At 52.1% G+C, this 27,801-nt stretch overlaps 2 protein-coding genes across 9 annotated transcripts in view; both read right to left on the bottom strand.

Moving 5' to 3' along the window:
- Window positions 1–203: 203 nt before the first annotated feature.
- Window positions 204–15,598, bottom strand: ADAM8 (ADAM metallopeptidase domain 8). Of its 5 annotated transcripts, none has more exons than XM_075505489.1 (22): window positions 15,370–15,598; window positions 14,007–14,113; window positions 10,060–10,136; window positions 9,702–9,780; window positions 9,518–9,594; window positions 7,563–7,749; window positions 7,045–7,110; window positions 6,872–6,940; window positions 6,064–6,233; window positions 5,895–5,976; window positions 5,053–5,201; window positions 4,642–4,819; window positions 3,781–3,888; window positions 2,803–2,998; window positions 2,493–2,592; window positions 2,184–2,367; window positions 2,023–2,100; window positions 1,833–1,917; window positions 1,542–1,656; window positions 1,260–1,437; window positions 1,111–1,167; window positions 204–856 (listed from the first exon to the last, which is right to left on the bottom strand). In XM_075505489.1, exons 1-22 carry the CDS (start codon window positions 15,440–15,442, stop codon window positions 683–685), a joined length of 2,589 nt encoding a protein of 862 aa, XP_075361604.1. In that variant the 5' UTR covers window positions 15,443–15,598; the 3' UTR covers window positions 204–682. The 5 variants fall into 5 exon arrangements, with proteins under 5 accessions (XP_075361604.1, XP_075361605.1, XP_075361607.1 ...); XM_075505490.1 differs by having other exon boundaries at window positions 3,781–3,870; XM_075505492.1 differs by having other exon boundaries at window positions 3,781–3,870; window positions 14,007–14,116; window positions 15,376–15,528.
- A 1,668-nt stretch (window positions 15,599–17,266) lies between these two features.
- The window catches only part of TUBGCP2 (tubulin gamma complex component 2), a 36,939-nt gene continuing 26,404 nt past the window's right edge, over window positions 17,267–27,801 (bottom strand). For 2 of the 4 annotated variants that reach the window (XM_075505485.1, XM_075505486.1), the window contains exons 15-18: window positions 26,136–26,279; window positions 25,397–25,525; window positions 24,357–24,520; window positions 17,267–17,649 (exon numbers count right to left, since the gene is read on the bottom strand). In XM_075505485.1, coding sequence (XP_075361600.1) covers window positions 17,544–17,649; window positions 24,357–24,520; window positions 25,397–25,525; window positions 26,136–26,279 — 543 coding nt within the window. In that variant the 3' untranslated portion in view covers window positions 17,267–17,543. The other 2 variants (XM_075505487.1, XR_012776199.1) reach the window with 2 other exon arrangements.

The following is a 27,801-nucleotide window of genomic DNA, read 5'->3' as shown; positions in this document are numbered from 1 at the left end:
TATCAAAAATGGGGAGGCCTGGTTCCGCAACAGATGGCTCAAAATGGTCACATAAGGGTCATAAGTTAATGGCTGCAGTAAAAAGGCTCCCAGGAAATTCCCTTTCAGGAGAACAGTAACTCAAGTGATGACTTCAGAGATAAAAGCCCAGCAGGGAGGCCAAGCCCGGCTTGGACCTGCCAAAGCCCCTGGTGAGATCCCCCCTGCCATGTGACTGTCCCCAGCCAGGGCAGTAGCCCCAGGGTATGTTTCCCTCGGTGCAGCACTTCTCCTGCCCCAGTGAGCCCGCTGGGCAATGCCAGGAGCTCCTTGCCGCAGACCCAGCAGGGAAGGGGCAGGAGGAGCAGGACACATTCAGGATGTTGAGAGAGAAGGCAGCAGCTCTCAGGACACAGGAGAGCCTGGACCAACTTGGGGCTGGCCTCAAAACCACAGCTGGCATCATCCCTGCTCCTGGTCTCCTTATGAAGCTGCAGCTGTCGGCTCTCCCTGCACCAGCCATGAGGCTACGAAGTCTGTTAAGGCACAACTCAAATATCTGTAAACACTGGTGCCCTCCCGGAGGAGAGTCCGGCAAGTGATTCAAGTAAGGGTGGAAGCAAGATGCCGGCTCCCCAGCTGTGCCACCCAAGCACCAGAGCCAGCAGCTCCTCAGCCACGGTGGCAGATGGAGCATCCTTGGTCACCTCCTGGCTGGGGTTGCTTTTGGGGCCACCTTTGAGGGGATGCCCCGCTGAAAGACTGAGGGAGGTGTCGGCAGGGGGCAAGGGAGGGCCAGTCCTGGCGGCCCCTTGCCACAGCATGGCGCCTTGCTCTTCAGTGCTGGGAGAGGCTTGCTGGGTGGCTTCGGCTTCACCTGGCAGGAGGAGAGGAGAGACCCGAGTCCCCTGCCTGGGCACCAAGGAGGGACCCAGAAGGGGACAGGGGCAGAAGAAGGGCCCCCCCCAAGTCATCAGCCACCTGGGCCCACCCCACGGATGTGCCCCACACATCTAGGGTTGGTCAAGCCAGGAGGGGCTGGGGGGGGATATGTCTGAGAGTGGCCCCCAGCCGCAGGAAGGACAGGCCACCCCGCCATGAGGCAGCGGTGGCTTTTGGAGGGGTGGTTACCTGCAGGGGCCATCCTGGAGAGGCTGGAGATGTCACCTGGGGGACTGGCACTGGCAGCTGCAGGGTCAGCAAAATATGGGGTGAGAGGCTGCCCTCCTGCCCATGCTGTGAAGGTTGCCCCATGCCGGGGCTCTGTTCAGCTCCCTTACCTGTGGGGTCAGGCAGCAGGGCCCAAGGGGCTGGGCATCCTGCAGGGCCGCTGTGCTGCTGAGCAGGTTGGGGTGGCCGATGTCGTGGCAGGACAGCTGGCGGCGGGGAGATCGCATCCGTCCACCCTCCTGGAAGAGTGGATTGGCGAGGCCGGCAGCAGACCCCCTGGAGGTCCTCCTGTGGGGCACAGGGACAATGAGGGGCTGCTCTGGGCAACCCCCCGAGCTCAGCCTGTGCAGCCTTGGCTCAGCCCCGCTGTGGGCTCTCCTGAGGGGAATTACCCTTTCTGGAAGTGTCTCATCCCCCTGCCTCTGAGGAGCACAACGCCACTGCCAAGCAGGATGCCAGAGAGTGCCACCGTTGCCAGCACAGCCACCAAGACCATGCTGCTGCTCCCTGTGGAGAGCCGGCTGGCATCAGAATGGGCACCCCTGCACCAGGGATGCCCTGTGGGGATGGAGCGGCACCCACCAGCACTGTGGCAGGGCGCTGACCCCCTCCCCAAGCTCCTTCCCCGGCACACACATCAGGCTGAGGGAGCTGGTGCCAGCCACACACAGGGGATGCCATACCTGCCACCAGCCCTGAAATCTTCTGCTCACAGTAGGGCGCTGCCCAGCCTGGCTCACAGTGACACTCCCGCTTGTGGTTGCACACCTGAGGTAAGGGAAGAAAATGTCAGGGTGGTGGACATGCCATAGGGGCTGGGACCACTGCCCGGGCCCCACGGCTGCTGTGGGAGAGGATGAGCCCACAGCATACCCCGTGGTTGTTACACTTGGCCGAGCAGTTCTTGTTGCCGTAGACCAGGAGGTTCTGGCAGCGCCCGGCGTAGCAGACCTGGGGGCAGGCAGGGGGGCTCTGAGGCTGCCCTGGGTCCCTGTGGCCAGCAGTCACCCCACCACCACCACCCCAGCGCTCACCATCTCCTCTCCGCACTTGGCACCAGTGGGCACTAGCCTGAGCTTGGCCACCACCTCGTTGGCATCATTGCTGGCAATGACTGCCTTGCACCTGAAGTGGCCGAAGAAGAGTGAATAGGAGCCACCACCGAGGACGGGGCTGGTATTGTCGCTCAGGCACAGCAGTGTGCCACACTTCACATCCCTGCAGGAGAAGCAGCCATGAGCACCAGTGGTGCGGGTGGCATGGGGCTGGGGAGCTTCGCTTAGCCCCGTGGTACTGTTGCTGGACACGGACGACGACATCCATTCCCCACCCCAGGTCCTTACTTGGGGCTGCAGGGCTGCTTCCCATACTCGGTGAGGCAGTGGAGGTGAAGGTGTTGCTCGCTGTTGTGCTTAAAGCAGACATCAGGAGCTACCTGGGCCTCTGTGGGACACACGGAAAGGGTCATGTGGAGCCAGAGCCCGCAGCAAGCTGGCGGCACTGGCACCAGTGGCCACACCTTAGAGCCAGCAGCCCAGCTAGGGGTGCCCACAGCAGGAGGGGACCACAGCTGAGCAATGTCCTGGCCCAAGGAGCTGGGGCTCCAGGCACAACACCCAGCACATGGGGCAAGGAGGGTGGGGGAGCAGCTACCTGTGCCCCAGAGCATGCGGCACTGCTCACTGTGCGAAGGGCAGGCCCCGTTGTAGCAGTAGCCATTGCCATTCTGGCAGGAGATGCCATTCTCCTGGAAGACATCCTCTGGGCACTCGGCGCTGAGGCCAGTGCAGTGCTCGGGCAGGTCGCAGTCGTTCTTGCTGGCCCGGCAGAGCTCACTGGCAGCCTTCACCTGCACAGAAAAGGGGTGTCGGCACTGCCTCGATGCCCTCGCATCCCCAGATCCATGCAGGCACCACAGCCTGGCAGCAACCTGGTCTTCAAAACATCTCCCGGCACCCCACAGATTCAGACACGGCAGCTTGTGCTGCTCTGGCACAAAGACATTTGCTATTGACATTGAGCTACTGCAGAGGATGGAGACACCATCAGGTCTTGGACTGGGTCTTCCCATAGTTAAGTCTCTCCCTGTGGGCAACGCCTTGTGCTTTGCTTTTAGTCTGGACTTACCCCGGGGTCCTCTTCCAGCCCTGTTTCTCTTCACATCAAGGCATTTCTTATGCCTGTGTGCAGGAACAAATGCATGTAACAACTTTCTCTTGGACAAAGGGAGCAGAAGAGGCAAGTTGGTTTCCTGAATCAGGAATGGGCCACGCTGATCTCTTCTGAACATTGCCCAGTTCTTCAACACCTTTCATCCTGCACCTAACCCAACAGAGCCAGGCGACCTCGGCTCCAGGATGCCAGAAACAGGCTGCTTCACCTTCCCAACCACTACCCACCCAAGAGGCTGACTGTCCATGTAGTGAGAGCATCGAATGGAAAGCGTGATTCCCTCCAAAACCATTTGGTGCATTTGGCTCTGGGCAGGCTGCTACAGAGGTCCTTCAGGCTCTCTAGTGGGCTATGGACACACCTTGCCTCTACTGGGAAGCTCTGGAGGAGCCCAGCACAGGACTGCGCAACCACCAGCTCCCTTCCCTGCCAAGCTGGTCGCTCCGGCAGTGGCAGTACCTTGCAGTCTTGGCAGCAGTCCCCCCGGGCACACTCAGCTCCCTCTCTCAGCTGGCAAGTGGTGGCATTGCAGCAGCGGTCAGAGCACTCCTGTGAGACAGGGAGGGACTGAAACCCTCCCAAAAGCCCCCTGAAAGACCCTTTCCTTCCTTTCTGGGGGGACCCAGTTGCCATGTCACCAGGTACCAAAGGCAGTGTAGCTGCCACGGGCTGAACCACAGGGCAAAAACACAGCATCATCCCAGGTGTGAACCATTCCTGCTGCCTCTCTACCCCCATTACCAACACCAAACCAAAGGACCAGAAGAGATTTTTCAGAAGATGGGGCCTGAGCTGGGCCCCTGCTCTCTGGTAGCACCCTTTGCACATCTCCAGGAAGGAGAAAACAGGAGGATCTCTGTGCTCTCTGCATCGGTGTAGCATCCCTTCAGATCCCAGAGCAGGGCTGTGACCCAGGGATTTATCCCAGAGACATCACCTGGCTGTTTGTCTCAAATCTCCCCCCTGCGATGCAGTGTTGGGCCGTATGGACAAGGAAAAGCTGAGCAAGGCTCTTGAAAGGACAACATGCCATGATGTTCCCCCTCCTTGGGTCACCCCTTTGGAGGATATGCTGGGGGATGTCCATCTTTCCTAGGCATACTCCCACTAAAATCACAGCCAGCTACATGAAGGGGAGGCACACATCCAAGTTAACAAATATCCTCCGCAAGTTATTTTTCAGCAGAAGCATCAGGAGGACAAGTCTTGCAAAGCATGATGTCCAGGGAAGAGGCTTGCACAACCTTTTCCGAGTCTGAATGACGGTCTCAGGTCCCTGCCACCCACTCTTCTTCCCGGGCTCTCAGAGAGTATCCCTACCTCCGGCGTGCCGCAGTCACACTGCTCTCCCCGCTCCACAAACTGGTTCCCACAGACCGGCCCCCCGTACAGCTCATCTGCCCTGGGGACGTTCAGCAGGCAGCTGGTCCTGGGGTCCCCGAGGAACTGCCACATGTCCTGCTCACTGCAGTGGCTGAAGAGCTTGGGGTAAACCAAGCTGAAGGGGCACAAAAACAGGCAGTCATGAGCACAGATGAGAACCCAAGGGCCCTCGCACCTACCAGCCCAGGGAGAAGCTGGAGGGCCACCAACAAACCTTTGAAGTGCAGCTGCAGATGAAGTGTCCACCCAGACCTGACCATCTCAGAGGCTTCACTCCATCAGGACAGTGCCAGACGACACCTCAAGATATTTGCTGCCCAGGGATATTTCCCTTTCTCATTCACTCACCCAACACTCGCTGCCATGACACATCCTCCATCAGCTTTGGGGACAGGACAGCGGCAGCCAGCAACATCTTCATCATGAGACATCCCCAGGTTGTGCCCCATCTCGTGAGCCATGGTGGATGCAGCGCCAATAGGATTCATGCTGTGGTCCTGTGGGACAAGAAGTGCAGTGTGGTTCAAATGCTCTCCACAGCATCTCCATGGGGACCACTGGGGCCCTTCAACTGCTCAGTGCCAGGTCTCGCTGCTGTCTGCAATTCGTTCCCTAATGCTGCCATGCTGAGGTAAAGGAAGACAAAAGCTGGACTTGGTCCCATGGCCCCTGAAGACCTCCAAACTGGGCTCTCAGGGGTGTAAGTGAGCTTAGATATAGCGGCTACCCTGAAATGATGCTTTGTGGTGGTCCTGGACAGCCTCAGGTCCCATGGCCGACCACTCCTGCTCCAGCAAAGGATGCCCTCCCTGGAGAGGGATGAGGAGCACAGCCAAGATGGCCAAGGAGCAATTGCAAACCAAGTCCCAGCCACCTCACAGGTGGTGGGAGAAACTCTGTGTCCATGGAGCTGCTCTGGGAGGCTCTTTAGGGCTCAGGTATATCAGAGTCCTCTGCAGGCACCCAGCTGGGTTTCCACAGCTACCCTTCTGCTGTGGTGCCGACACTTCTCTGGGCGTCAGTCGCTCAAGGGTTGGAGATGCCAGGAACCAGATCCAGCACTAAGGCTGCAGAGGGGGAAAGCTGGAGACCAGTGGAGGTGAAACCTGCTCTGGAAAATACAATGCAGGGAGTGCAGACCGTGGGACCACTGCTGCCCTCCTGGCGCATGCCTGGGCAGCGGGACCCACCTGGTTGATACCACCTGAGTCCCTGGTGCACATCACAAGCTTCTTGGCAAGCCCTACGGTCGTGCCATGGAAGTCTATGCCCCTGTGGGATTGAGATGCCACCATGGCCATGTGGCCTGGGTGGCAGCAGGGCTGCAAGGTTGGTGAGGTGGCGGTTCCCCGTCCTTACGTGATCAGCTGGGCATTGTCATGTGGCTTCCTCTGCAGCAGCTCTGCCTCCCGCCAGTGGAGGAAGTTGTCCAGCGTCACCTCTGGGTTGGGACTGACCACAATTTTGTCCTTGTGGCTCCACACCTCCAAGCCGGTCAAGGCCACCCGCAGGTGAAGAGGCTGATAAAGCTGGGGCGGGAGACAGCCCAGAGGGAGCACTTGGATTTGAGCTACACAAGCAGAGGGAAGGTCCCACCTCCCCTGGGGAACCACAACCAAGCCCAGGACCCCACCTCACTGTGCAGTATCAGCTCTGTCACCCCCTCAATAAAGAACACAAGCTGGGGTGACCACATAGACAGGGTTTACCCCGGGACCTCTGGGCTCCCTCTTGGCCAGTGAAGGCTGGGATGCTGCTTCCATGCTGCTGACCAAAGAATGAGACTGAAGCAAGGCAAGCAGAAACCCCGCCTTGGTGCACTGCATCCATCACCCTCCCCTTGTTAGCACCCACTTGAGCTTGAGAGTGGCTATGAGATGTGCTCCTGGGGGTTACGAGGAGAAATTTCTCCCCCCTTCCCTTATGAGAGAGCTGGGGGGCAGCCATCCTGTGCTCCTGAGGACCCAGGGCTGAGCTGCTTGGCAAGTCCACTTTGCACACCCCGTTGGCCAAGGGAATTGGTCACCCTGTGGCAGCCCACCTTGAGATCAGCTCCAGCTCCATTACCCTACCCACACCAATCTCTTCTCTGCCTCATTCATGCCTGTGCTGGCACTGTGGGGCACGTGTAGGAGCAGGGAGGGCAGATCCAGACCCCTGGGCTTACCTTGTCAACATGGTTCACGATTTCCTTCATGCGGTTCTGAACTGTGCGCAAGTCCTTGTGTTTCCTGAACTACAGGAAGGACACAGAGAAATTTCCAGGCTGGCTTTGACCTCCTCACTGCAGTGGATGACAGCGAAAATGCAGGCACTGGCTCACCCCTGCCCCACGCTTACCTCCTCATTGTCCACGACCAGGACCAGCTCCACGTATCGGGGACCTTTGTGTAACAGAGCTGATTTCTGGAAGGGAAGAGGAAAGTGAGCACAAAGCCCTGTGGTTGACCCTCCTGTGGGATGTGTTGGATCCTGGGGCACCTTCCAATGTTATTCAAGGCTAGTAGGTCTTCTAGGTCTGCTTTCTGATCTTACTTTACTGGGTGTTTCAAACATCTTCCAACACACAAGGAAAAACCCAAGCCTGCTACTGGGATAAGGCACGAAAGAGGCTTTGTGGGCATCGTGGAGCTCATGGGGTAGGAGGATGCTCCTGCTAACAGTACAGGGTCTGAGGACTTGTTCCCACCAGGAGTTAGGCCACTGGGAGCAACCTGTGTTTGGGTACCCAACCAACAAGGCGTGAGAGAGGAGCATCTCTGAGAGATGCAGTATGGCCCCACTCCTCTCCTGGACTTCACAGGACCTAGGCTTTTGCAAACTCAGCTACAGAAAGGAGAAGCAAAGCAATCCTTAACCCAGCGGTAGAACTTCATGGCTGCAGGAATTTTTGGTTCGTGGTCATATTCCAGGGTGGCACCAGACTCTTGGCATGTGCCGCGCTTCCCCCGCAGGTGAGCTGCTCTGTACACTGCATGCTGGCCAGCCGTATTCTCCTCCAGGGGCTCCAGCAGGAAGGTGGTCTCATTCACTCGGAAAAACCCACTGCCAAGAGAGAGGGCGGGCGTCAGGTTGGGGACATATCTGGCAGGACACGGACAGACCCTACATGCACGCCTGCAAGTGCCTGTGATGATACAAAATACAGCTGCCAAATCCCAGCTAGGAAACCACCCTACCCCTTCATGGTTCCCATAGGGAGCTTGGATGAGCTACAGGCCACTAGCAGGATGTGACAGTCAGGTCCTTCTGGCCACACGCATGAAACCACACTCAATGCAAAGCCCCAGGCAGCCCTTGGGCAGTGCATGAAGCCCCACATCGCTGTGCAGAGGTACAGGGTGCAGGAGCTCACAGCAATGCAAGGGACTGGATGCATCTTCCCTGCAACCTCACCTGACCCAAGAGCACATCAAGGAGGTGCTGCAGGACCGAGCTGACCTGGGGCATACCAGGAGATGGGAAGCAATCGAAATGTGTCCACAGCATTTGCTTTCGGAGGCTGCAGAAGCACCAGTTGAACAAAAGGACTGTTAGGGAGGCTGGAACCTGGCTGCTGGGCTGGGAGGGAGCAAAACCGTGGCATGGCATCTGTGGCTGGTAGCAAGGGAAGTATCTTGTACTTTAGGCAGCAGAATGTTCAGCAAGAAGAACTGCCCAGCGCTGCCAGGCCAGATTTAACATGGCATTTCTGCTGAGCAGCTCTGGCCTTCAAGATTATTTCTGTAAGGTGTCCCATGTGTCCTGTCTGTATCATTCTTGTCTCCTGTCCTGCCTTTGCACATCTTGTCCTCCTGCTATACAAGCATATCAAGTATCCCATGTATGCACAAGCTGTGCGAGCCAAGGTCTCTGCAGACACAACCCCTACTCTCAAAGTGAGGAGATGGCTGTCACGCAGCTCCAGCAGGTGTTTCTCCTGCAAATGGGTGTTTGCAGGTTCCTCGGTGCTCCAGGGACCACCCCTCCTCCTCCCACATTGCCCTGAGAGGAACCCCTTCCTCTCTGTCTTACTCTCACAATGTCTGGCTGCCAGCTGATCTTAAAAGAAAGAGAACTGCAGAGTACGAATCTTCCACGGTAAACTGAGCAACCTTTTATGGACCTGGTGATTTGGGTTACTCTGCAAGGATGCTTTCTGCCCTTAAATGCAGGTAGACCCAAGGCAGCTTTTGAGGAATGAGCACCAGCACGGCCAGCAGCCAGTGGGTAGAGGAAGACACAGCTGGCCTGATGCACTGTATGCTTTCCTTTTCTTTTGGAAAGGTACTTGGCCATCAGCTCTAGGAGCTTGGCATGGCCCGGAGGAGATGCCAGCTGCCTGCAAGCTGATGCATCGCCATGAGCACACCTTTGTGCCACTGGCTGCAGGACTCAAGGTGAGTTTGGTCCGGTCTGCCCTGGGAAGAGAGGGCAGATCCAGGACAAGCTGTGCCTCGCTGCCTAGGGAGGGCACTCCTGCCCGGACCTCCTGTTGTGCTCAGCTTTCCAGTCTCATCCCGTGCCATGAGTCAACCCCCCAAAACCAGCAAGATTAGCTGCAAAACGTCGCACACCCTTCCTGCTGGGCATTGAGCCAGGACAGTCAGCACTCCCACTGCCAGCAGGAAAAGCGATGTCTTCTTCTTTTCCTCGGGGAAAGCTGAGCTGTCCCTCCATCGGCACAGCTCCAGCTAGACGGGGCTTGGTCACACTGGCTCACCATTACGCTGCACCACGTCTGCCAGGAGCAGCACCATGGCGTGCAACCAAGGCCAGGCTCTATGCTGTCCTCCAGCCAGCCACAGTGCCTTGGGGGAGTTGGAGGTCTTACCTGAGCCCACTGCAGGTGCTGATGCTCGCTGCTGAGTTGGCGTATCCTTGCACGTGGCCCTGATAAAAGCAGTGATCCTGCTGCCGAGAGAAAGGACAGGTGTAAAGGCAGTCTGCACCAGCTGTCAGCATGGCAGGACCCCATAGGAGCAGGAAAACTGCTCTCCCTGGAGCCAGCCCCATACCTGAACGTCCGGCTTCTCCGTGATCTCTGTGCCATCAGCCAAGTAGTGCGTCTCGGTGTAGTGCTGCCCCAGCAGCTCCCTGCAGGATGGGGAAGGGGTGTCAGCAGTGACCCCCGTTTTGGGGAGAGGATGGAAAACTTTAGGGATGAGGTTGGTCAGGTTGGGTATGGTGGGCCCATGACCTCCCTGGGTGGGTTTGGCAAGGAGGGAAAAGAAAATGTGATATTTTGCTAGCGAGGTCTGGGCTGAGGGCTTAGATCTCTGGTGTGATGATGACGGACCTTGGAGAAGTGATGTTCATGGCAAGGGTTAGAATTGAGCTCCCCCTAGATGTCCTGCTGTGCCCACCCGCACTCACTTGTTCTTCTCCAGCCACAGGAGGTAGTTCCTGCCTTCGGCACGCACGTGGTAGAGGACGTGGTCTGGGTAGATGCTCTGCATGAAAGATAGACGACAGCACAGACCCACCATCACCAGGAGCCAGAGCTACAGAAGACAGGACCTGCCCAGAAAGGGGATGGGGTCTGCATGCACTCCACTGGAAGGCAGCTGTGGGACAGGGAGCCTGGCTGCTCACCCTGGAGGCATCCAGCAAAGACATGGGAAATGAGAAGAGAAGAAAGAAAGAATCTTTCCCTGGCACATCCTGAGATAAAGAACAGGTCACCAGCAATGAAATAGAGTCAGCAAAGTCTGGTTTTCCACATCTGAGACATGGCTGCAGATGCCCATGCCAGAAACTGAGGTTTCCTACTCATCAGTCACAAAGCTCATTTTTTGGGGACTGAGTTCAGCACTTACTCACAGGCTGAACCACAAAGATCTCCAGTGCCCAACGGCTCTCATCAGCAGAGAATTCCTTATCTCTGACTGAGCTAACATGCAACATCATGGTTAGAGAATAACCTTCTCTTGATTCTCATCTGCTACTGAGAGTAGATTTTAGTATCACCATGTGCCAGATCCCCTGAGCATCACCCTAGTGCTGGTGGAAGGGACTTCAAGGCATCTCAAGTCCAACCTCCAGTCACTAAGGCTGGGTCAGGGTGGCTGTGGCTCAGCCCAGTCAAGCCCTGAACCCCCAGGATGGAGATGTCCCTCCAGAAGAAGTGTTTTCCTCTGGATGTCTTGTGATCTCCATCTGCAGAGACTAGGCCACAGACCTCCAGAGGCCCCACTGGGGCCACTGAGAGAAATGATGATCCCTTGCGTGGTGCCCCATATCAGGCTGCACCCTTGGCACCACGGACCTCCTCAGCCACCACCGCAGCACAGAGCCCTCTCCTGAGGGCACATCCTCAGCTCTTACAGAATCCCGGGGTGGAGAGCTGAGCAAAAGGCAAAGCAAGCGTCTCCCACAGGACCAGCATTCCTCCCGGATGAGGTGTGCGGCCTCTCCTGGGGAGGATGACAGCACCTGCTGTCATACAACGGCTCAGCACTCCCAGGGGGATGATCTGCAACCTGGTGGGAGCTGGGGCTGAGTGGAAAGTCCTGCTGACTCAGCACTAGCGGGGCCAGGTAAGAGGGTTTGCCCATCACTCGGTTGCCCTTAATTCTACCCAGTTTGCGCTTCCAATCTGAAGTGATGGGCTGCTGGCCATGAAACATCCTCTCGCCATGCTGAGCAGTTTGCAACAAGCCTGCTGGGTGGCCAGGCAGCCCCAGCTGCAGGCGGGCACAGCCAGCGTGTAGGCACGCTCACAGGTCCCAGGCAAATTCTTCTCTTATGAACAGCATTTCCCGCCTGACGTGGCCGTTCCATCTCTGCTCCGCCGACAAAGTGATGCTTTGTTATTGTTGGCAGCCAGAAGAGGTCTTTAGAAATGGCAGGAAAGCACTTGGAAGGGGATGGTGGGTCAGGGACCGTCTCCTGGAGACAACCACAGGGCAAAATAAAAAAAAAAGAGAGTCCTGATAAAGCTTCTCTGAATCACCCCCTTCCTTATTAGCATGGACTTTGCAAGGGCTCCAGATGGGAAGGCTTTGAAAGTGCAGGCAGCTCAGCCCTGCTCCTGACCCCCTGCCCCCTGACCATGCTGAGCAAGCAAAGCAGAGCTGTGGCCACAGCACACAGAGAGGAGGGATTTCTTCCAGCTAGTCTTATTAAGAGAGTCAGAGAGCTTGCAGAGGATCAGGACGTGATGCCACCTTCCCACCCCAGCACAGGGTATTTCTTCCCTGGGTGGGAAGAGGTGATGGGTCTCCCTAGGACAGTAGGGATGGGACTCATTGCACCCAGAGGAGCTGCAGTACAAGAGAGGAGGAAAAGAAGGCGGGTCACTGGGCCACCACCGTCCCTTGCTCCTGCTCCATTCATCCCCATCACTCACTCTGCAACGTCCTGCTGCTTCCTGCAGAGCCCCAGGCTGGGCCAGCAGGAGCTGGGCTGTCTCCACCCAGGCAAAGGACTTGCCTCTTTGCATCAACTGGCTCTGGGATGAGGTGGGGGGTGATCAGCAGGGATGTGCAAGCACAGGTGCACTGGGGGAGAAGCCAGCAGCTTGCAACACTGGGTCTTACACAGGCTGGAAACCACCCTTCCGATTCAGTACAGCTCTTTGAAACAAACGGTGGAGCAAGGGGACAGAGAGATGTCACTTCTGCAATCAAGAGCATGTAACTATAAATCTTTTTGAAGGCCCTTCTTGCTCTTTTTTTTCAGGTCCCTTTCCATGAAGAACCCAGGTTTGCCACATGCCCTGTCATGCCCCTGCTAAGGACAGGTGGGAGGAGTCAGACCATGGCCTGTTGGAAGGCTGGCATCCCAGGAGATCCTGTGCTGCAGGACCCAGGATCCTGGTCCACCTGATCCTGGTGGAGCCTCATCCAGGCTCCACCCTATCTGCAGGGCTGAATATTTTGATTTAAGCAAAGCTAGAGGGGAGCTCGTCTGCTTCAAACCTCATCTGGCAGATGCTCTGCTGTACCAACCTCGTGTCCCAGCTGCTCTGACACAGGAACCAGCTCTTGGTCCATGCCAATCCCAGCCACAGACTGCTAAGGCAAAGCCACAGGAGGAGCTGGTGCAGAAAATGCCTGTCCGGCTACCTGTCTCCAAAGAGAGGCTTGGTGGTGGTCAAGCCTTGCTGAGAACCTCCTCCCCACCAAAGTTACTGGGAGAGAAAACCCAACTTTTGTGGAAGAGGAGGAAAATGTCTTGAAAGGCAGGAGGCCTCATACCCTCAACACACCAGGTTTGGGAAGTCCAAGCACCACCCAATCCAAGACCGAATCCAGGTGCCCACCTGGCAGACACCACCCATGGCTGTCCCAAAATACACAAATCAAGGCAGATGTCTTCTCCCATGTCGTGGAAAGCAGAGGGACCCCAAGATGGGTGAGCTCCCCAGGGGATCAGTGCAGAGCCGCCTGGTGCACCCGGCACAGATGGTGTCTCTAAATAGCCTGGGGAATGTTTATCTCGTAGACAAGTTTAGGTTTCTAGAGCAGAGAAAACAGATGCTTTTGGGGAGTGTTTTTGAAGCTAGTTTATCAGAAAGGGTTTGAATCACAGATGAATGTGCTGTACGAAGAGTTTACTAGGAAACAAATGTCCCCAGCCCCTCCATCTCATCAGGTGCTACATTCGGTGCTTTTTGGTCCTAGAAAATGAATCCACATATTTGGTTGAATTTCACTTTAAGGCAATGAGGAAAGCATCTTTGAGGTCAAGGCCATCTTCTTATGGACGTCAATCCCAAGCACTCAAAACTCCTGAGTCAAACCTCATTCCTTCCCCCAAATTACAAGGTTTCCAAAGAAAAATAAAACTGGCTTGCTTTCATGTGTGTTTCTGCAACTTTCTGTCCCAAAGGATGAAAAAAACCCAACTTCAGCAAACACAGCAAGAAAAGTGCTTACAGCTCAATGAGGCTTTGCAAATCCCTCCTTAAGCAAAGACCAGATGTCACAAGATCACTGCAAGGCTGCAAGAGCTGGCACCGCTGTGTAATGTCTCCAAAGAAAGCATTGGAGAAAGCAGCCCCCCCTCCAAGAGTCCACCGTGCTATCTGCAGTTCCTATTTTGACCCAAAACAGTCCAGGAAAGCTGATCTGACCAACTACTTCAAGATCTCCATCCTCTGGGATGGAAGCAATGCAAGAAAAGGTGCACCAGGTCATTCTTCTGGCACAGGGCCAAAGGAGTCCAGCTCCGAGCCCAGCGGTGGGCCAAGGGGGTCTGGCTCCAAGCCCAGTGATGGACCAAGGGTCTCTGCTGATTGCGCCCCCCTCCCCCGGACTCCCTGCAGGGCAGTGAGGACAGCTGTGCCGAGCCAGTATTTGGGAGGCGATGCTACTCACCAGTGGCGCAAAAAGGTCCCTCTTTCCCTGAGGCACTGGCACCTTGTGTGGCGTCACCGTCTCGTACTTCTTGACATGGGCGAGCTTTTCCTCCAGCCTGGCAGTGGCTCCTGGGAAAAGTCAAAGGGCTTTGAGCTGGGATGCCCAGAAACAACTGAGTCAGGGGATAAGGGAAGCAGCCAACATGAAGACACAGAGAAGAGCTAAAATAACAAGTCCTGAAATACCTGCTGGGAACACAACTCCCTGACGTGCTCCAGGGATGTTCCAGGCCCCCCCCCAGCCCCAGTGCCCACAGGGTGCTCAGCATCACCCACGGGCAAGCGGGTCCCTTCAAGGCTGGAGAACCCTACTGAGACCCTGGTGCATAAATACAGATGGAGGATTTTCAGCTCCCCATCTTGGTGCCACAGTTTGTGACTTGGAGTCCGACAGCTGCTGGGGGTTGTGTTTTGGAGAACGACTCATGTCTGGGCTGGCTCAGCCCTCCTCCTGTCCTCTCTTTTGATATCAGAAGGGAGACATTTCTGCGAGAAACCCTTCACCTTCCCCAAGGAGCCCTGAACGGGAAGCTTGCGCTGCAGCTGTGCCCATGCTCCCAGGGTTAGATGGGGCCAGTGGAGGCCCCAGTGAGGCAGCGGCAAAGCAGGGCGCTCTGTCTATGGGTGCCTGGCGGCCCTCGCCCACGGCGCCCGAGCAGGAGCCAGGAGCCTCATCACCACCCCCTCGGCCGGCTGAGTCACCAGTCCGTCGTCCCCCCCCCGCACGCCGCAGCCTGGCGGTGACAAATTTCCCCTTGCTCGCAGGAGCCTCCTCGCCTAGGTGCTCTTACAGAAGAGCGGGTGACCCATCTGCGCAGGGTGGCAGTGGGGGCAAGGCGGGGCAGAGGGTGGAAGTCACCAAAAGCATCCCTCTGCCATAGGGCCAGCTGTGAGTGGAGCTGGCCGAAGGAGCCGAGCCTGGTCCTCGAAGCCCCTTTCTCCATCCTTCACTCTCGAGTGAGCTTGGGGAGGCGATGCCAGCCTAATCCCCTGGTGACGCCAGGGGGATTGACGCCAGCCTGGCAGATGAACCAGCCAAAACCTTGCCGAGCTGTAACCCGTCCCAAAAAGCCACCACACACCCAGCTCCCGCCTTGCACATCCCCTCCTGTGCCACTTCCCACGCGTCCCCTTAATTCTCGCGGGAAAAAGCATCCCCACCCCCCGCGCAGTAGCTCCAATCCTGCCCCACGGCAGAAGACCCCCGGGGAGCCAGCCGGCCTTTTGCCCTGCGTCCCCAAAACTTCACGCCCGTCCCGTCAGCGGAGCACGGCTGCCTGCCGGCTGCCTGCCCTGCCGGGGACCCACGCCCGCCAGCCCACTCTCACCGTGGACCAGCAGCAGCAGCAGCAGCAGCAGCAGGAGCCGGCGGAGCAGGACGAGCGCCGGGGCCATGGCTCGGAGGTGCCCGCAGTGCTCTGCCCCAAGCGCCGCCGCGCCGCGCCGCGCCGCGCCGGCAGCCCCCGCCCGTCGTGACTCACCGCCACTCGCGGGACGGGAGGGGGCGGGGATGGGGCCGCCCCCGGCGGGGGCCTCCGTGCGGAGCGGGTCTGGGAGAGGCGGGAGGGGCGCGGGGCGGGTCCGTGGAGTTACAGGGGGGTGTCTGTGGGGTATCGGGAAGGGTCCATAAAGCATTGGGGTCTGTCCACGGGGCATCAGGGGGTGTCCGTGAGCCATTGGGGAGGGTCCGTGGGGCATCGGGAAGGGTTTGTGGGGTATCACAGGGTGTGCATGTGGCATCAGGGGAGGGGTCCGCGTGGCATTGGGGACTGTCTGTGTGGCTTCGGGGAGAGTCCAAGGGGCATCAGGGCGGATCCACGGCTTCTAGGGGCATGTCCCGGGGCACTGCAGGGGTCCACAGGGCACTGACGAGGTGACAGTAGGGCATCAGGGTGGCGGGGGGCACTGGGAAGCCTCTCCTGGCTCTGAGGTGGTGGAGGGGCTGGGGTGGTTGGCCTGCCACAGGAGGCAGTGGGGCTGGGAGTGTCCCGTGGGAGAGGGGTGCACATAACCATCTGCATGTGTGCACATGGGGGTGTGAGTGGGACTTCTTGGGATTACTCATAGATGGGTGCTTAGCAATTTGCTGTTGATTTTAAAAATTAACATTTCAGACATATCTATTACTTCTGCTGAGACTCCATGCTTGCTGGTTAATTGTGTGTTATTAATCTATAAAAGGCTTCAATCCTGACTTAATATAAATTGCATGAACATAGTTTTTTCCTGCAACAGCCACCACACTCCTCATTGGTGTAAAAAATGTGTGTGACCAGCTGTGACACAGTGAGGTGCCAGGGGGGTCTCTCAAGCCTGAGATGTTGGGCACTGAGAGGCGACCAGGTTCCTCCAAAGACCTGTGCTCCTCTGCCTCTCCACCCTCATTTCGAGGGACAGGCTATGAAGTCTGTAGCTTCACAGAAACTTATGGAAATGGCAGGTCAACTTCTCCAAGCCTCCCTGGACTGAGAGGCCACCTTGGTGGGGGGAATAAGAAATTTTCCCTTCCCCATGAACTGCACAAATCCTTTCCCTGAAGAGCCAGATGATGCTGGCTGAGGTCTCGGTCCTCAACCTCAACCTTCAGATGAAGGAATTCAGTCCTCCAGACCCAGGACTGGTGGTCTCCATCCTCTCCTTTGGTCTCTTTCCCTCTGCCAAGCTGGAGGACCAGCTTTAGGCCACCAAAGCAAAGAGAACCTGGCTCTCCCCTCTACTGCACCCTAGAAGGTCCTTGCAAAGGAGGAGGTGAGGGAGAGGAAGGGCAGGTCATTAACGGGAGCACTCAGCCCTGTATCCACAGCCCTTGCACGTCTCCCCAGGTTCCCACAGTTGCCACTGAGGCCTCTGGGTCTCTGGCACGTGTCTTGGCCACCACTTGTTCCTGGGACACTTCTTCTCTTCCACCCTCTACCACACCCGCTCCCAAACTGGCTCAAGCAATTTTTATGGCTGCATAACTCTGCAAGATACCCTGAAAGTCCTCTGCTGAGGACTCGGCCAATATATGAACATCACATACCTCCTCAGCTGCAAACCTCATCTCATCAGCTAGAGCAGCTGATCAGCTTCATTCCAGCAACCCCCCAACTAGGATCTCCTCCCAAAATAATGCCACATGGCAGCTGAGCCAGCTCTCTGTGAGCTGACCAAAATTTAGTCACCTAAAAGACTAATTTGCACCCTGAGTTGTTAACAGACAAAATAACCCTGTTTTTTTTAAATTTATTTTACAACACACAAATACATTATTTTACAACGTAGTAAAAAAAAAAAAAAAGGACTTAACAAAAGACTCTCAGAAGAGAAAATCCATTACATACACATTTCAGGAGACTGAATATTCCCCTGTCTCTCTGGGACAACCCTTATGGTTCGTTTCCAGCTCGCACTGTGAATGTAGAGGGTTGAGTACTCCTAGCTCAAAGTGAGTGAGTGTCCGGTTCTCTGCTGGTGCAGAGGAGGCGGCGGCGGCTAAAACGGGCAGCAGCAGGCTTCACTGGGCAGGTACGGCTAGGCAGGGAAGCAGGGGAGCTGCCTTCTGGCTGCGTTCGGCAGACATGTGCTCCAAGCGCTCTGTGTAGAACCCGTTGAAGTCCAACCTGAGAGACAAAAAACCCCGAGGTTTCAGCAGCCCACTGGCTCAACGCCACCCAAGAGCAGCATGCAGCAAGCCAAACACACTGCCAAGGGCCCCCGAGAGCTCAGTGCTGCAACAGCCAGAGCGCACGCACTCGCCAAGGCACTCAAAGGCAGCAAGGGGATCCAAAAATATATAAACTCTTTTATAGGGTCAGACGACTTTTAGGACAAAGTTGGTTGAAATGAGGCTGTGAAGCAAAACAAAGCAAGTCTCGCTGCAGGAAGAAGAGGACAATGCTTGTTCGTGCAGCAAGGGGGCCTGTGCCGCAGCACGGACCTCTCAAACGGCCACACTTCCCATGCCCACGCTGCTGAGCACAGTCTTGCTCTTACCCAGACATGGCCCCTGGAGGAGAAACCTCTCCCAGAGCATCAGCTGAACGTGGCCACACCACAGCGAGCTCTGGACCTGCCATCCCCGCATGGGACTGCCCCAGGCTGGGTAGACACAGCAACTTGTTCAGAGTGAGATGGGGACATCTGCACTATGCCACAGGTGTTGTCAGTGACACCTCTTCTGTGCTCATCCCTTGACAACAGGCTACATTTCACCTGTTCTTTACAGGTGTATAAAATACATCAGGAAGGACCAATTGCTAATAGCTTTTTCTCCAGAGCCACAGCTTGACCACACAACCCTGGAGACATGTCACTTGGGGATAAGGTGCCAGGGGTGAGGGCTCCTCAGTCTCTGCACCTTCCCAGCCACTTCCCACCACTGCTTAATACCAGAGTTCACCACCACTGAACTCCAGTATTAACTCCCATATGAAATCTACCATATTATCCACTGTAACTACCACGAAATGTTGCAGTTTCCATTACTACCACCTCCTTGCTAACACAAATATGCTTCAAATGGATTCATGATTCAAGAAGACAAGTAACTGGCTGGAAGATGCTCAGCCAAAATCACAAATATTGCTGATACTTGTAAATGCCTCTCCAAAGCGGGCAACATCACCAATATCATAATCCTGTCTCCCTGATATTCCAAAATGATGCCACAAAATCACCCAGCTCCTTGCCTGCTGTGACCTTCCTTAGGCAGAATTCTGCATGACGAAGCCAACTAAGACATGTGCAGCTCTTAAAAACATGTGCCCTGGGAACACTAAGCAATAGTCAATATAAGCCTGTGAATCACACAAAAGTTACTCTCCTTTTCTCAAATTAAGTTGCTCCAATACTAAATGAATGGGCACAATATTTGAGTTTTGTGTTGCTTAACAACCTTACACAAATGGCAACAAATTGTTCCTTGACATTTTTTGGTGACTGCGGAAAACAGAGCCTCGACAGATGGAATTTATCTGTTGCTCTCTCCTGGTTGAAAAGCTTACATCTCTCTAGAGGAAACATGACACTGAGGCAGGCATATTTACCAAATTTTGATCCAAATATAAGGCCAGGACTCACTTACATCCTTGCTTTGAGGATATGTTCCATTTCTAAAGGTGCTTTATTCCAAACTTCTTGAATTGCAGATTTTGATGTGCTTTCCCTACATTTTTAGGGTTACATGATCTTTGATAACTATCTCTTAAGAATTTGCGTGGTGCTTCCTCAAACTCTGCTTGCACTTCAGTTTCTTGTTTTGTGGCTGGAATTTTTATTCACTGGGGTTCACATCACTTCATACGTCCTACCGGTCTTACTCTAAGCTCAGTCATTACTGTTTCCTCCAAACTTGTAAAGGAAGGATATCTGATGAATACTAACAGCACTTGATGGGTAAGATTTCTAAGTATTTGGAATTAAGTAATCCTTCTGACAAAGTCCTCTAAGCTTTAATTCTTCTCCTTTTCACTACTGGGATGTGAAGGAGTGACTCTGGAGATTTTCTGCAGTTGCCAACCCTCTGTCAGCACTGCTACTGATGGAGCCAAGGCACCTGAGCAGGACTTCAGCACACAGAAGATCTGTGAGTTACGTGTTAGCTTCCCCGCTTTGAAGGAAACCCTGTGGATCTCCGTCTGCTGTTGTTTGGTGCTACAAGTATAATGGTTGTACCTCAGTTAGTACTGTAAACTGAATAAATATTAACCAGGATCAAATAAATAAAATCACAGTACCAGAATTATGAATAAAAGGGATATTTTGTTATCTATCTTACATGTTGACTATCACCCTTGAAAAGCAGTCATATAAAAAGGTTATCATTTATAATAAAAGACCGGTATGCCTTATAAACCCTTCCATCTCTCTGTCAAATATGTTATTTCAGATGGCAACTGCTCTGCTTCTTGGGTTCCTGTTGCCATAGAGTCCAGGACCTGATCCAATAATCTCTACAGACTGAATGAGAGCTAAATGTCACGTCTGGGCATTCATCGTGGGACTTCCACTCTTTAAAACATTACTGAGCAGCCTGTAGAAATGGAAAGACATGTTCTGTTGCATGGCCTGTTAACATGCAGTATTTCAGTTAAGGAAATGGGGACATCTGGTTTGTCAGTAAAGGTCCAGCTACGTCCAACATCTTGGTGAAGACTCACTTGGTCCCAGACAGTCCAAACTGGGGGACTTGATAGTGATGACAGTCCTGATGGCATAAAGACCCAGTATTTCCTCTGCAGCCCTTGAACAGAACTGGGGCATGGAAATACCAGGGGGCAAAGGACTCAGACCCTCTTCTGAACAGCTGGTTGCAGCTTAGGTCACCATTCTCAATGCAAACTGCTAACGGAAGCATTTTGTTTTCTCACAATCCGCCTGAATCACCAGACTTCTCCTTTCTCCTGAAGCAGGAAGTACTCGTTGTAAAAAACAACCTCTCCATATTTGGAAGAACTGGCTCCAGAGTTTCCACAGCTCAGATGTCACCTCCAGCCACAGCTAACACTCGCGTGTGGTCTGTGAAACACAAAGCCATCTGGTGGAGGATAGCTCCTGGCCATGGCACCATGGACCCACAATTGAACAAGATACACAGCCAGTCTCCATGGTGCAGCATCAGCTTGTCCCACTGTCCTGGTAGAAGAATAAAGTTGACACAAGGGTGGGGAGGCAATGATAAAAGGGGTGAACTCTGATGCTAAATGTAGGAGCACTGCTGGAAGGAGGACACCACCTGAACTACTGGCAGAAAAGGCCTTACATCAATGTCTGGCATCACATGTGATAAAGTGTGATGGAAGGCTGCAGGACTTCTGCTGTTGCATGGTGTAAAGACTGGTCGAGGACCTGATGTTGTTGACTTCTTGAGTAAGCTGAGAACCAACTCCAGCCTTGGACTGAGCTGGGTGATCCCACCAATGGGATGATCTCCACATGTTCTTTACAAGACTCAAGGACTGTCGGGTCATGATGCTCTTCTATTAGAAGAGCAGGCAACTTGGTCTTCAACACTGTGTTGGCCATGCTCTGTGCCACCTGCCATGATGTCCAAGCAGCTGGATCATGAAGTTAATTGCCATTAAGATCTCCTGGATGGAGCATCATAAAAAAGCCCATCTGTTAGAACTTGTACTGGTAATGATAAAAATGTAAGCACTTGATAAAGGAGGAGGCAGGGCTGGAGCACTGAGGAGGAGTAAATGTTCTTGCCTGGATGACTCAACTGCTTGTGGTCTCAATCCCTGAATCTAGCCTGACTCTGTATGCTACTGTGACACCTAGGAGTGATGGCAGCAAGGGGAGCGTAACAGCTTAATTCCTTTGGCCTGTCAATTTTTCCACAGATGGATCCTGCCTGCAACCTACAACAGTCCAATGATGATAAACAGTGATGCCCAGGCAGATGAAGGTTGACATAAAATGTCCAGAAGGCCTTGATAAGCTGCACCATCATTTCCTAAAAGGATTTGCAGAGACTTAGCTGTCCTGGTTAGTCCTGAAAGGAACAGCAATCACTTGTACAGTTGGGGCCTCCACTCAGCCACAAAAAAAGTCTTCAAAGAATTTCCAAGATGAGAAGGAGACCTCTGACTCTGGTCACTTCAGAGATGGAGTGAATCAGAATTATTAGGACTGTGGAGAAGGGGTCCTTGCCTACCTTCCCATTTCAGGGATTGAGTATCAACCAGTAAGGGCGGTAGGTGGTAGGTGGTAGGAAGATAAGCTCCTACCCTGACAGGGAATGGAAGCAGGAGAGTTCAGAGCAGCAAGCAGTCCTGTGGCACTGCATTTCCTTTCAGATGCCTGTGAGTATCCCTGTCCTCCTTAAATAACGAATACAATCCTACAAGGAAGAAGACAAGACACGTACTTCTCTACAGTGTTGTGGGAGCTGGTGGGCTAGACTCCACTCCTGGAAGTACCCATGGTAACAGGGATGACAGGTTTTAGAGTTCAACCTTGGACTCAGCTGTGTGACCACATCTCAGACAGAGCAGCAGATGCTAACACAGGAGGCCAGGGGCTGTGTAAATGCATGGTAGTTGCTGGTCAAGAAGTTCTCAGAAGTAAAGGACAACTGGAAGCCCAGTCTCCTGCTGGAATACTTCACAAAACAGTGTTTGCAAAGGTTGGTACCAGGAATTCTGGACAGCCCTGTCAGATGCTGTTAGAAAAGGACAATGAAAGCTTCAAGAGACACGGCATGAGGAGGGGACAACAACCTGCTTCAAAAACACATTTCTAAAACCTTTTCTCTCTCTGTTTTCAGGTGTAGCACATCTCAACAGAGGTACAAGGGTTATCAGCCAGCTATAAAAGACATTTGGTACAGAAGGGCAGCGAACAGAACTTTAATGGTTGCAGATTAATATTCTTATGGTTTTCCTGAAGATTAAGTTAAAGGATGAAAATGACCAACAAAAAGTACAGTTCACAAAGACCAAATAAAGCAGAAGAGCAATAAGACTACACTTAAATAAAACAAAATAAAACAGAGGACAAAGCACAGTTAGGAGAAAGCTCAAAGTACCTTTCAGTCCTATGTGGTTAAAAAGAACTAAGTAAGGATCTACTCTGTTCTGTACTAAATATTAAAGGGGCTGGGGCACGAATCCCTACAGCACCAAGGGAAGAAAGAAAATGTATGTGATCAACCAGTTATCAGGCACTTTTATGAAAAAAATTACATATCACCGACAACTGATTCTAGCATATCTACCACTGAAAAGCATTACAACTTCAGATGAAAAACATTCTTAAAAGTAGGGAGTAGTCCTTGGTAAACCAAGGGCTTTCCTCAGAAAAAGATGAAAGGAAACAACACCTAAAAATGACCTTACTTTCTGGCTAGTCCTGTAAGAGCTGTTTACAATTGCTTACACATGAAAATAAGGCTACACACCGGCTTACAGACAGCATGAAGAAACTAATGGATGTTTAGGATGGCTTTGTTTTCTGTGCCCTAGCTGACACCAATGACAAAGAAGGTAAGTCTCAAGTGTTCTAGGCTCACACACACTGTAACAGTTCAAATGTGTCTATTAGGCTTACAGACATAGGACAAGCGCTTTAAAAAGTGTTGGTGTTGAAATATTTTATATTCATGAAAATCCTAGCCTCTTAAAATTATGCCTATACGCAATATATATCCCGTGTCTTCACTGGAAAAAATAAGTCACTGTAAAAATGAATTGGTTTTCATATGTGCCTAACAGTCTGCAAGCAGCATTTCTGAAGTGTTAACAGTCTTTGCCATGTCTGAGGCAGCTGGTGACAAGCAGGTCTTACATGTGACTTCCACACCAAGGTGACTCTCTGAACTAAGAGATGTCAGCTCCTGACCCTTGCTTGCCTTCTTATTCTGTGGTTATATGCATGCCTCAGCTGAACATTTCCAATCTGCAGGATGCTATGTTTCATGGGTGCTTAACTCTTGAAAAACATATTCCAGCCACAAACACTAAGAGCTGCTCCCAGAAGCAAACTCCATAGTTGCAGTTATTTCTGTTTTGCTCCTAAAGCACTGGTAGCAGGATCAGAGTGAGAAGCATCCTGCTTGCACAGCACGTGCTCAAGTGGGGATAATGCTCCTAGAGCATTATCTGTGGTTCTTCAAAGCTAGAAGTACCACGGCAGGTCCCTCCATGCTACACCAATCTATAACACAGATCTTAAAAAGCCTAGCAACACTAATATGTATGACTCTTATAGCAAAAACAAATGTTAATCATTCCAAAGAAGGCCGTGTGCATCTCATTTTATTGAAAAAGAAACACAGATGTTATAAATCTAGCAGCAAAACCTAGATCTCCTTCTCTCTCTCTCTTCCTGCAGTGTGTCCTGTGTACCTGACTTTTGTGTACCTGACTTTTAGGTATTACTGGAGGAATTTTGATTTCTAAGAAGCTAGTAAGTATGGGTGAGGCCACAATAAAAACATATTAAGGGATGCTTATTTAAATAAATACAAGATGTGAACTTAAAACAAAATAGCCACTTATGATCAATCCCTTGCATGGTTTTCTCATCTTGGAATACTTATGCTGTATTCAGGAATCAGTTTATTCACTCTCTACACACTGAGATAATCCCCAAGAAAACACTTGCATTACATTTACAATAGACAAATAGACTAATTTCACATAATTCAAATGAATGAGTTTTTTTTTTTAAAGCCTTGGGTTGAAATGCAAAGCAATATTTCTTGTGATTTCAGTGTTTTCATTGATGGGGCAGACATGCACAGTTATAAACAGCAATTATTCTCCCCGAGCTGAATTTGGGAGCCACAGGAGGGGAAGTTATAGACAGAAAACTACTGGCTCACCTGTAGATGATGTTGAGCATGCTGTGCTCACAGTCATTGGTGCTGTAAATGCTCAGTTTGTCCAACAGGTCCAGTAGATGTGTTGAGAAATTGCTATCAAACTTGTTGATTGTTGCTTCAAAGCCAGATGTCATGTGGAGGTTGTCGGCATGCTCTGCTAAAAGCTATCAAGACAAAGGCATAATGGCCCCATGTGTTTGCTGATTCACACTTGTCAAAGAGATGCAACTATTCCTTCCCTATTTCCTAACCTGCTCAAAAATGCTGCCATAAAACTTAACAGTCGCTCAGCTGCTAAAATAAATCTTTCAAAACAGTTGCAAGGTCCTTGGTACTTAAAAACCTTGCTATGCCTCTCTGGGAGAACCCCAGGGTAGATCCCAGTAGAGTTATCCTCAAATACATGCTATCATTTATTTTCAAGTAGGAGGAAAAGCCAGTAAGCAGAAAATGAGTGTTGCCTAAGACAGGCTGTAACCTCTGGAGCACTCTGGATTGCCTTGCAGTGTGATGGACCTACCCAGCTGTGTGCCAGAGAGGTGCTTTCAGTGGGACAGGAGGCAGCCTGTTAACCACAGAGCATGCCAAACAAATTGCTTAGTACGTGTGCATCTAAATAGACAAATATGGACAAGACAAATACCCCATATATGAAGGGGATGGGTTGCAAAGAGTCACAGCCGACAGTTTATTGGCTCATCCATCACAAAATGCTAGTTCTGGAAATAAGAAAGTTCTTGAGTTGCAGAAAGCCTGTATGTGGGTACCCACTGCACAGCTGAAAATACAAGAACTTAAAAACAAGTGCAGCGACTGCTGTGGGAGACAGAGTCTTCAAAGCAGACTTTGAGAACACCATCAGCGCTCCACACTGCCCTCAAAAATGCCCACAATTCTGCAAAGATTCTGCTTTTGGGGCTAGAGGTGCTCTAGAAACTAGGAAGGTCTATCTGCAAGAGGTAGGACAGCCACTCTGACCAGACTGCAACCCAGGCAGCATTCACAGAGGAAAGGGCCCAGCTGTCCATCCTGTGTCCCACCTTGTTAGTCAGCTTCTTCTTCACAGTCTCTTCAGCACGCTCCTCCTCTGTTGGCGGGCCCAGCATTGTGCCGTGCTCTAAGGTGAGCCGGTCCATCTCATTATCCAGCTTCATGCTCTGGGTGAACCTCTTGGAACGGCAGAGGGTTGGGGAAATGGTTAGATCCCTTTTTTTTCAATTATGGCAAAGCATGAGGCTGACTCAGTTCTGCTAGCCCTGCAGCTAGTTAACTCCCATGAAAGCTAATTCTGAGATTAAATTTACAATGTTATTACACAAAGCTCCCTAAACCCAAAGGAAGGTGGGCTTTTTTTAAGCTATGGGCTCCCTGAGATGCTGGCTAGAGTGCCCATGGAGATCAGTCTCCATGGGTCCAATCACCAGTCCTTGCCTGACCCTCAAAAGAGCATGCTAAAAACTGCAGAGCCCTACAACTTACACCTCAAATTCTCCTGCAGGACTGGCTGAAGAGAGGTAATTTGGTTCATATGAACCTGATCCCAACACTGAAAAAGAAGAGCATAGAGAATTTTGTGGAGGGAAAACCCACAGAAACCATTTGGGAGAAAGGATGAGGGTCTGAGCAGTCAAGCTCTAAAGCCTGCTGGCGGAAGGAACAAAGGCTCTTCCATGTGCATCAAGGACAAGAAGGGTTGAGTTGAAAAAAGGCACTGTCATAGTTGGCTGGCACCCAAAGCAGCTGGCAGTGGCATGGTCAATGCAGGGAGGCTGTACATACCTGCATGCAGTTTGTGAACATGACACAGACAGACATCAGCTTGGAGAAGATCTTCAGCAGCTCTGGGTTGGTTAGCATGCAGTCCTTCAAGCAGTTATCCAGGAAGCTTGTGTGGTGGCTCAGGACATCATCAATATTAGATGCCTGTGACAGGATAGTACAATAATGAAAAACCAAACCAGGACTGCTGTGCTGCACCGGACCAAAGCTCTAACCCAGCATCCTGCTTCTGATAATGACCTCTCAGACATGCTCTAGGACATGTTGAGGTACTTCTCATGTACCTTCCAGCTTTGAGAAACATCCTGAGATGGAGACTGTATTTGCATTACTGCATTCAACAGCCCTTCACAGGCTTTTTACCTTTGATTTGCCACATCACCTTCTCAACCAAATTACGCTTTCTTTAATCATCCAAACCCTCCACTGGAAAGGAGGCTCAGGATGGAGTTACCTGCTTTATGCACTTCCTTTGCTTTTAAATCTGCTTGTCATGCCCACTCCCACCTTCACAATCTCAGTAAAGTCAGCTACAATAAGTGGAAAAGAGAAAAATAAATCAAAGAACCTTAAATGTCAGTACGTTTACGAGGCTTAAACATACAAGTTATTCAGAAACATGTTTTAGGAGCACAATAAGGAACAGGGACATGCAGTGGTGCAAGGATTCTGTAAGATTTTTGTCCAGCTCTGCTACTTCAATGGGCTGTTTCAGTCTCAAGTTCTAAATGACAGATTAAAAACCCCCTCTCACTCTGTACAATTATGGGATGTGCTGAAGCTGAGAACACAAGTCAAGCTTAGGAAAGAACCACAGGACTAAAATTGCCAAGGTATTGACACTGCTCCATCAGGATTAATGCCACCCCCCCCCCAATCTTTTAAACAACTAGTACGAACAGGGATAAATGCCACTCTCTAATGCAATGAAGATGCTAGTTGTGTTGATGAAGACAATGATGATGTGAAGATGAAGATACTAGTTATATTTTTAGGAAGAAAGCACCTTAACTTCAAGTGGAAATGCACAAGACAGAAGTCTAACAAATAAAAAAACAGCATAAGGCACTACATGAGATCAGTGAGGATCATCCTTTTCCCTCCTAAAATGCAAATGAAAGTAAAAAACTACCCCAGACTGGAGGCTATGGAGGTTAAAGAGCCAGTTCTGCATCCTCTGTTTGGAAATAAATGATGCTTTTATTTATATCAAGGAAGATTTTACCCAGTAGCTGGGGATATGTCATCCCTGGTGAGCAGCTCTTTTAAAGGACTGCATAACAAAGTGGTTGCTGAAACAGCTTCTTTCTTTTCTTCCTTTTCTCAACAGCTGGCAGTGTTGAGATGTTTGACTCACAGGTGCCCATATCACAACAATGCCTAGAGCCAGACTTTTCCTGCCCCAGCACTGGTAGAGGGCATGCTCCATCTCTCAGAGATTTAAAAGCCTTGAAGGACACCAAGGAGGATGGGAAGCAGACATACATTTGGATTACGTCTCAAAGACTTTGGTAACTTGCCGAAAAACTTCCTCAGTTTCAAGTGACAACTTGTGTACATATTCACATCATGGGCATCTTTGAGTCGTTACTGCTGCACTATTACTTGGAGAAGCCCTTCATGCATTGTAAAGCAATGGTAGAAATGCTCTACAAAATGCTGCAGC

Source organism: Mycteria americana, chromosome 6 (assembly GCF_035582795.1).
Source record: "Mycteria americana isolate JAX WOST 10 ecotype Jacksonville Zoo and Gardens chromosome 6, USCA_MyAme_1.0, whole genome shotgun sequence".
Classification (NCBI taxonomy): Eukaryota; Metazoa; Chordata; class Aves; order Ciconiiformes; family Ciconiidae; genus Mycteria; species Mycteria americana.
The sequence above is the reverse complement of the archived record's forward strand: the minus strand, read 5'-3'. Positions and strand labels throughout refer to the sequence as shown.

Excerpts from the sequence above, each read along its gene's own strand:
- ADAM8 (XM_075505489.1), bottom strand. The coding sequence starts at position 15,442 with ATGGCCCCGGCGCTCGTCCTGCTCCGCCGGCTCCTGCTGCTGCTGCTG. Across the intron at positions 9,595-9,701 it reads CGGAGAAGCCGGACGTTCAG|GATCACTGCTTTTATCAGGG; the intron begins GTATGGGGCTGG and ends TCTCGGCAGCAG. Across the intron at positions 6,941-7,044 it reads TGGTCGTGGACAATGAGGAG|TTCAGGAAACACAAGGACTT; the intron begins GTAAGCGTGGGG and ends TCCTTCCTGTAG.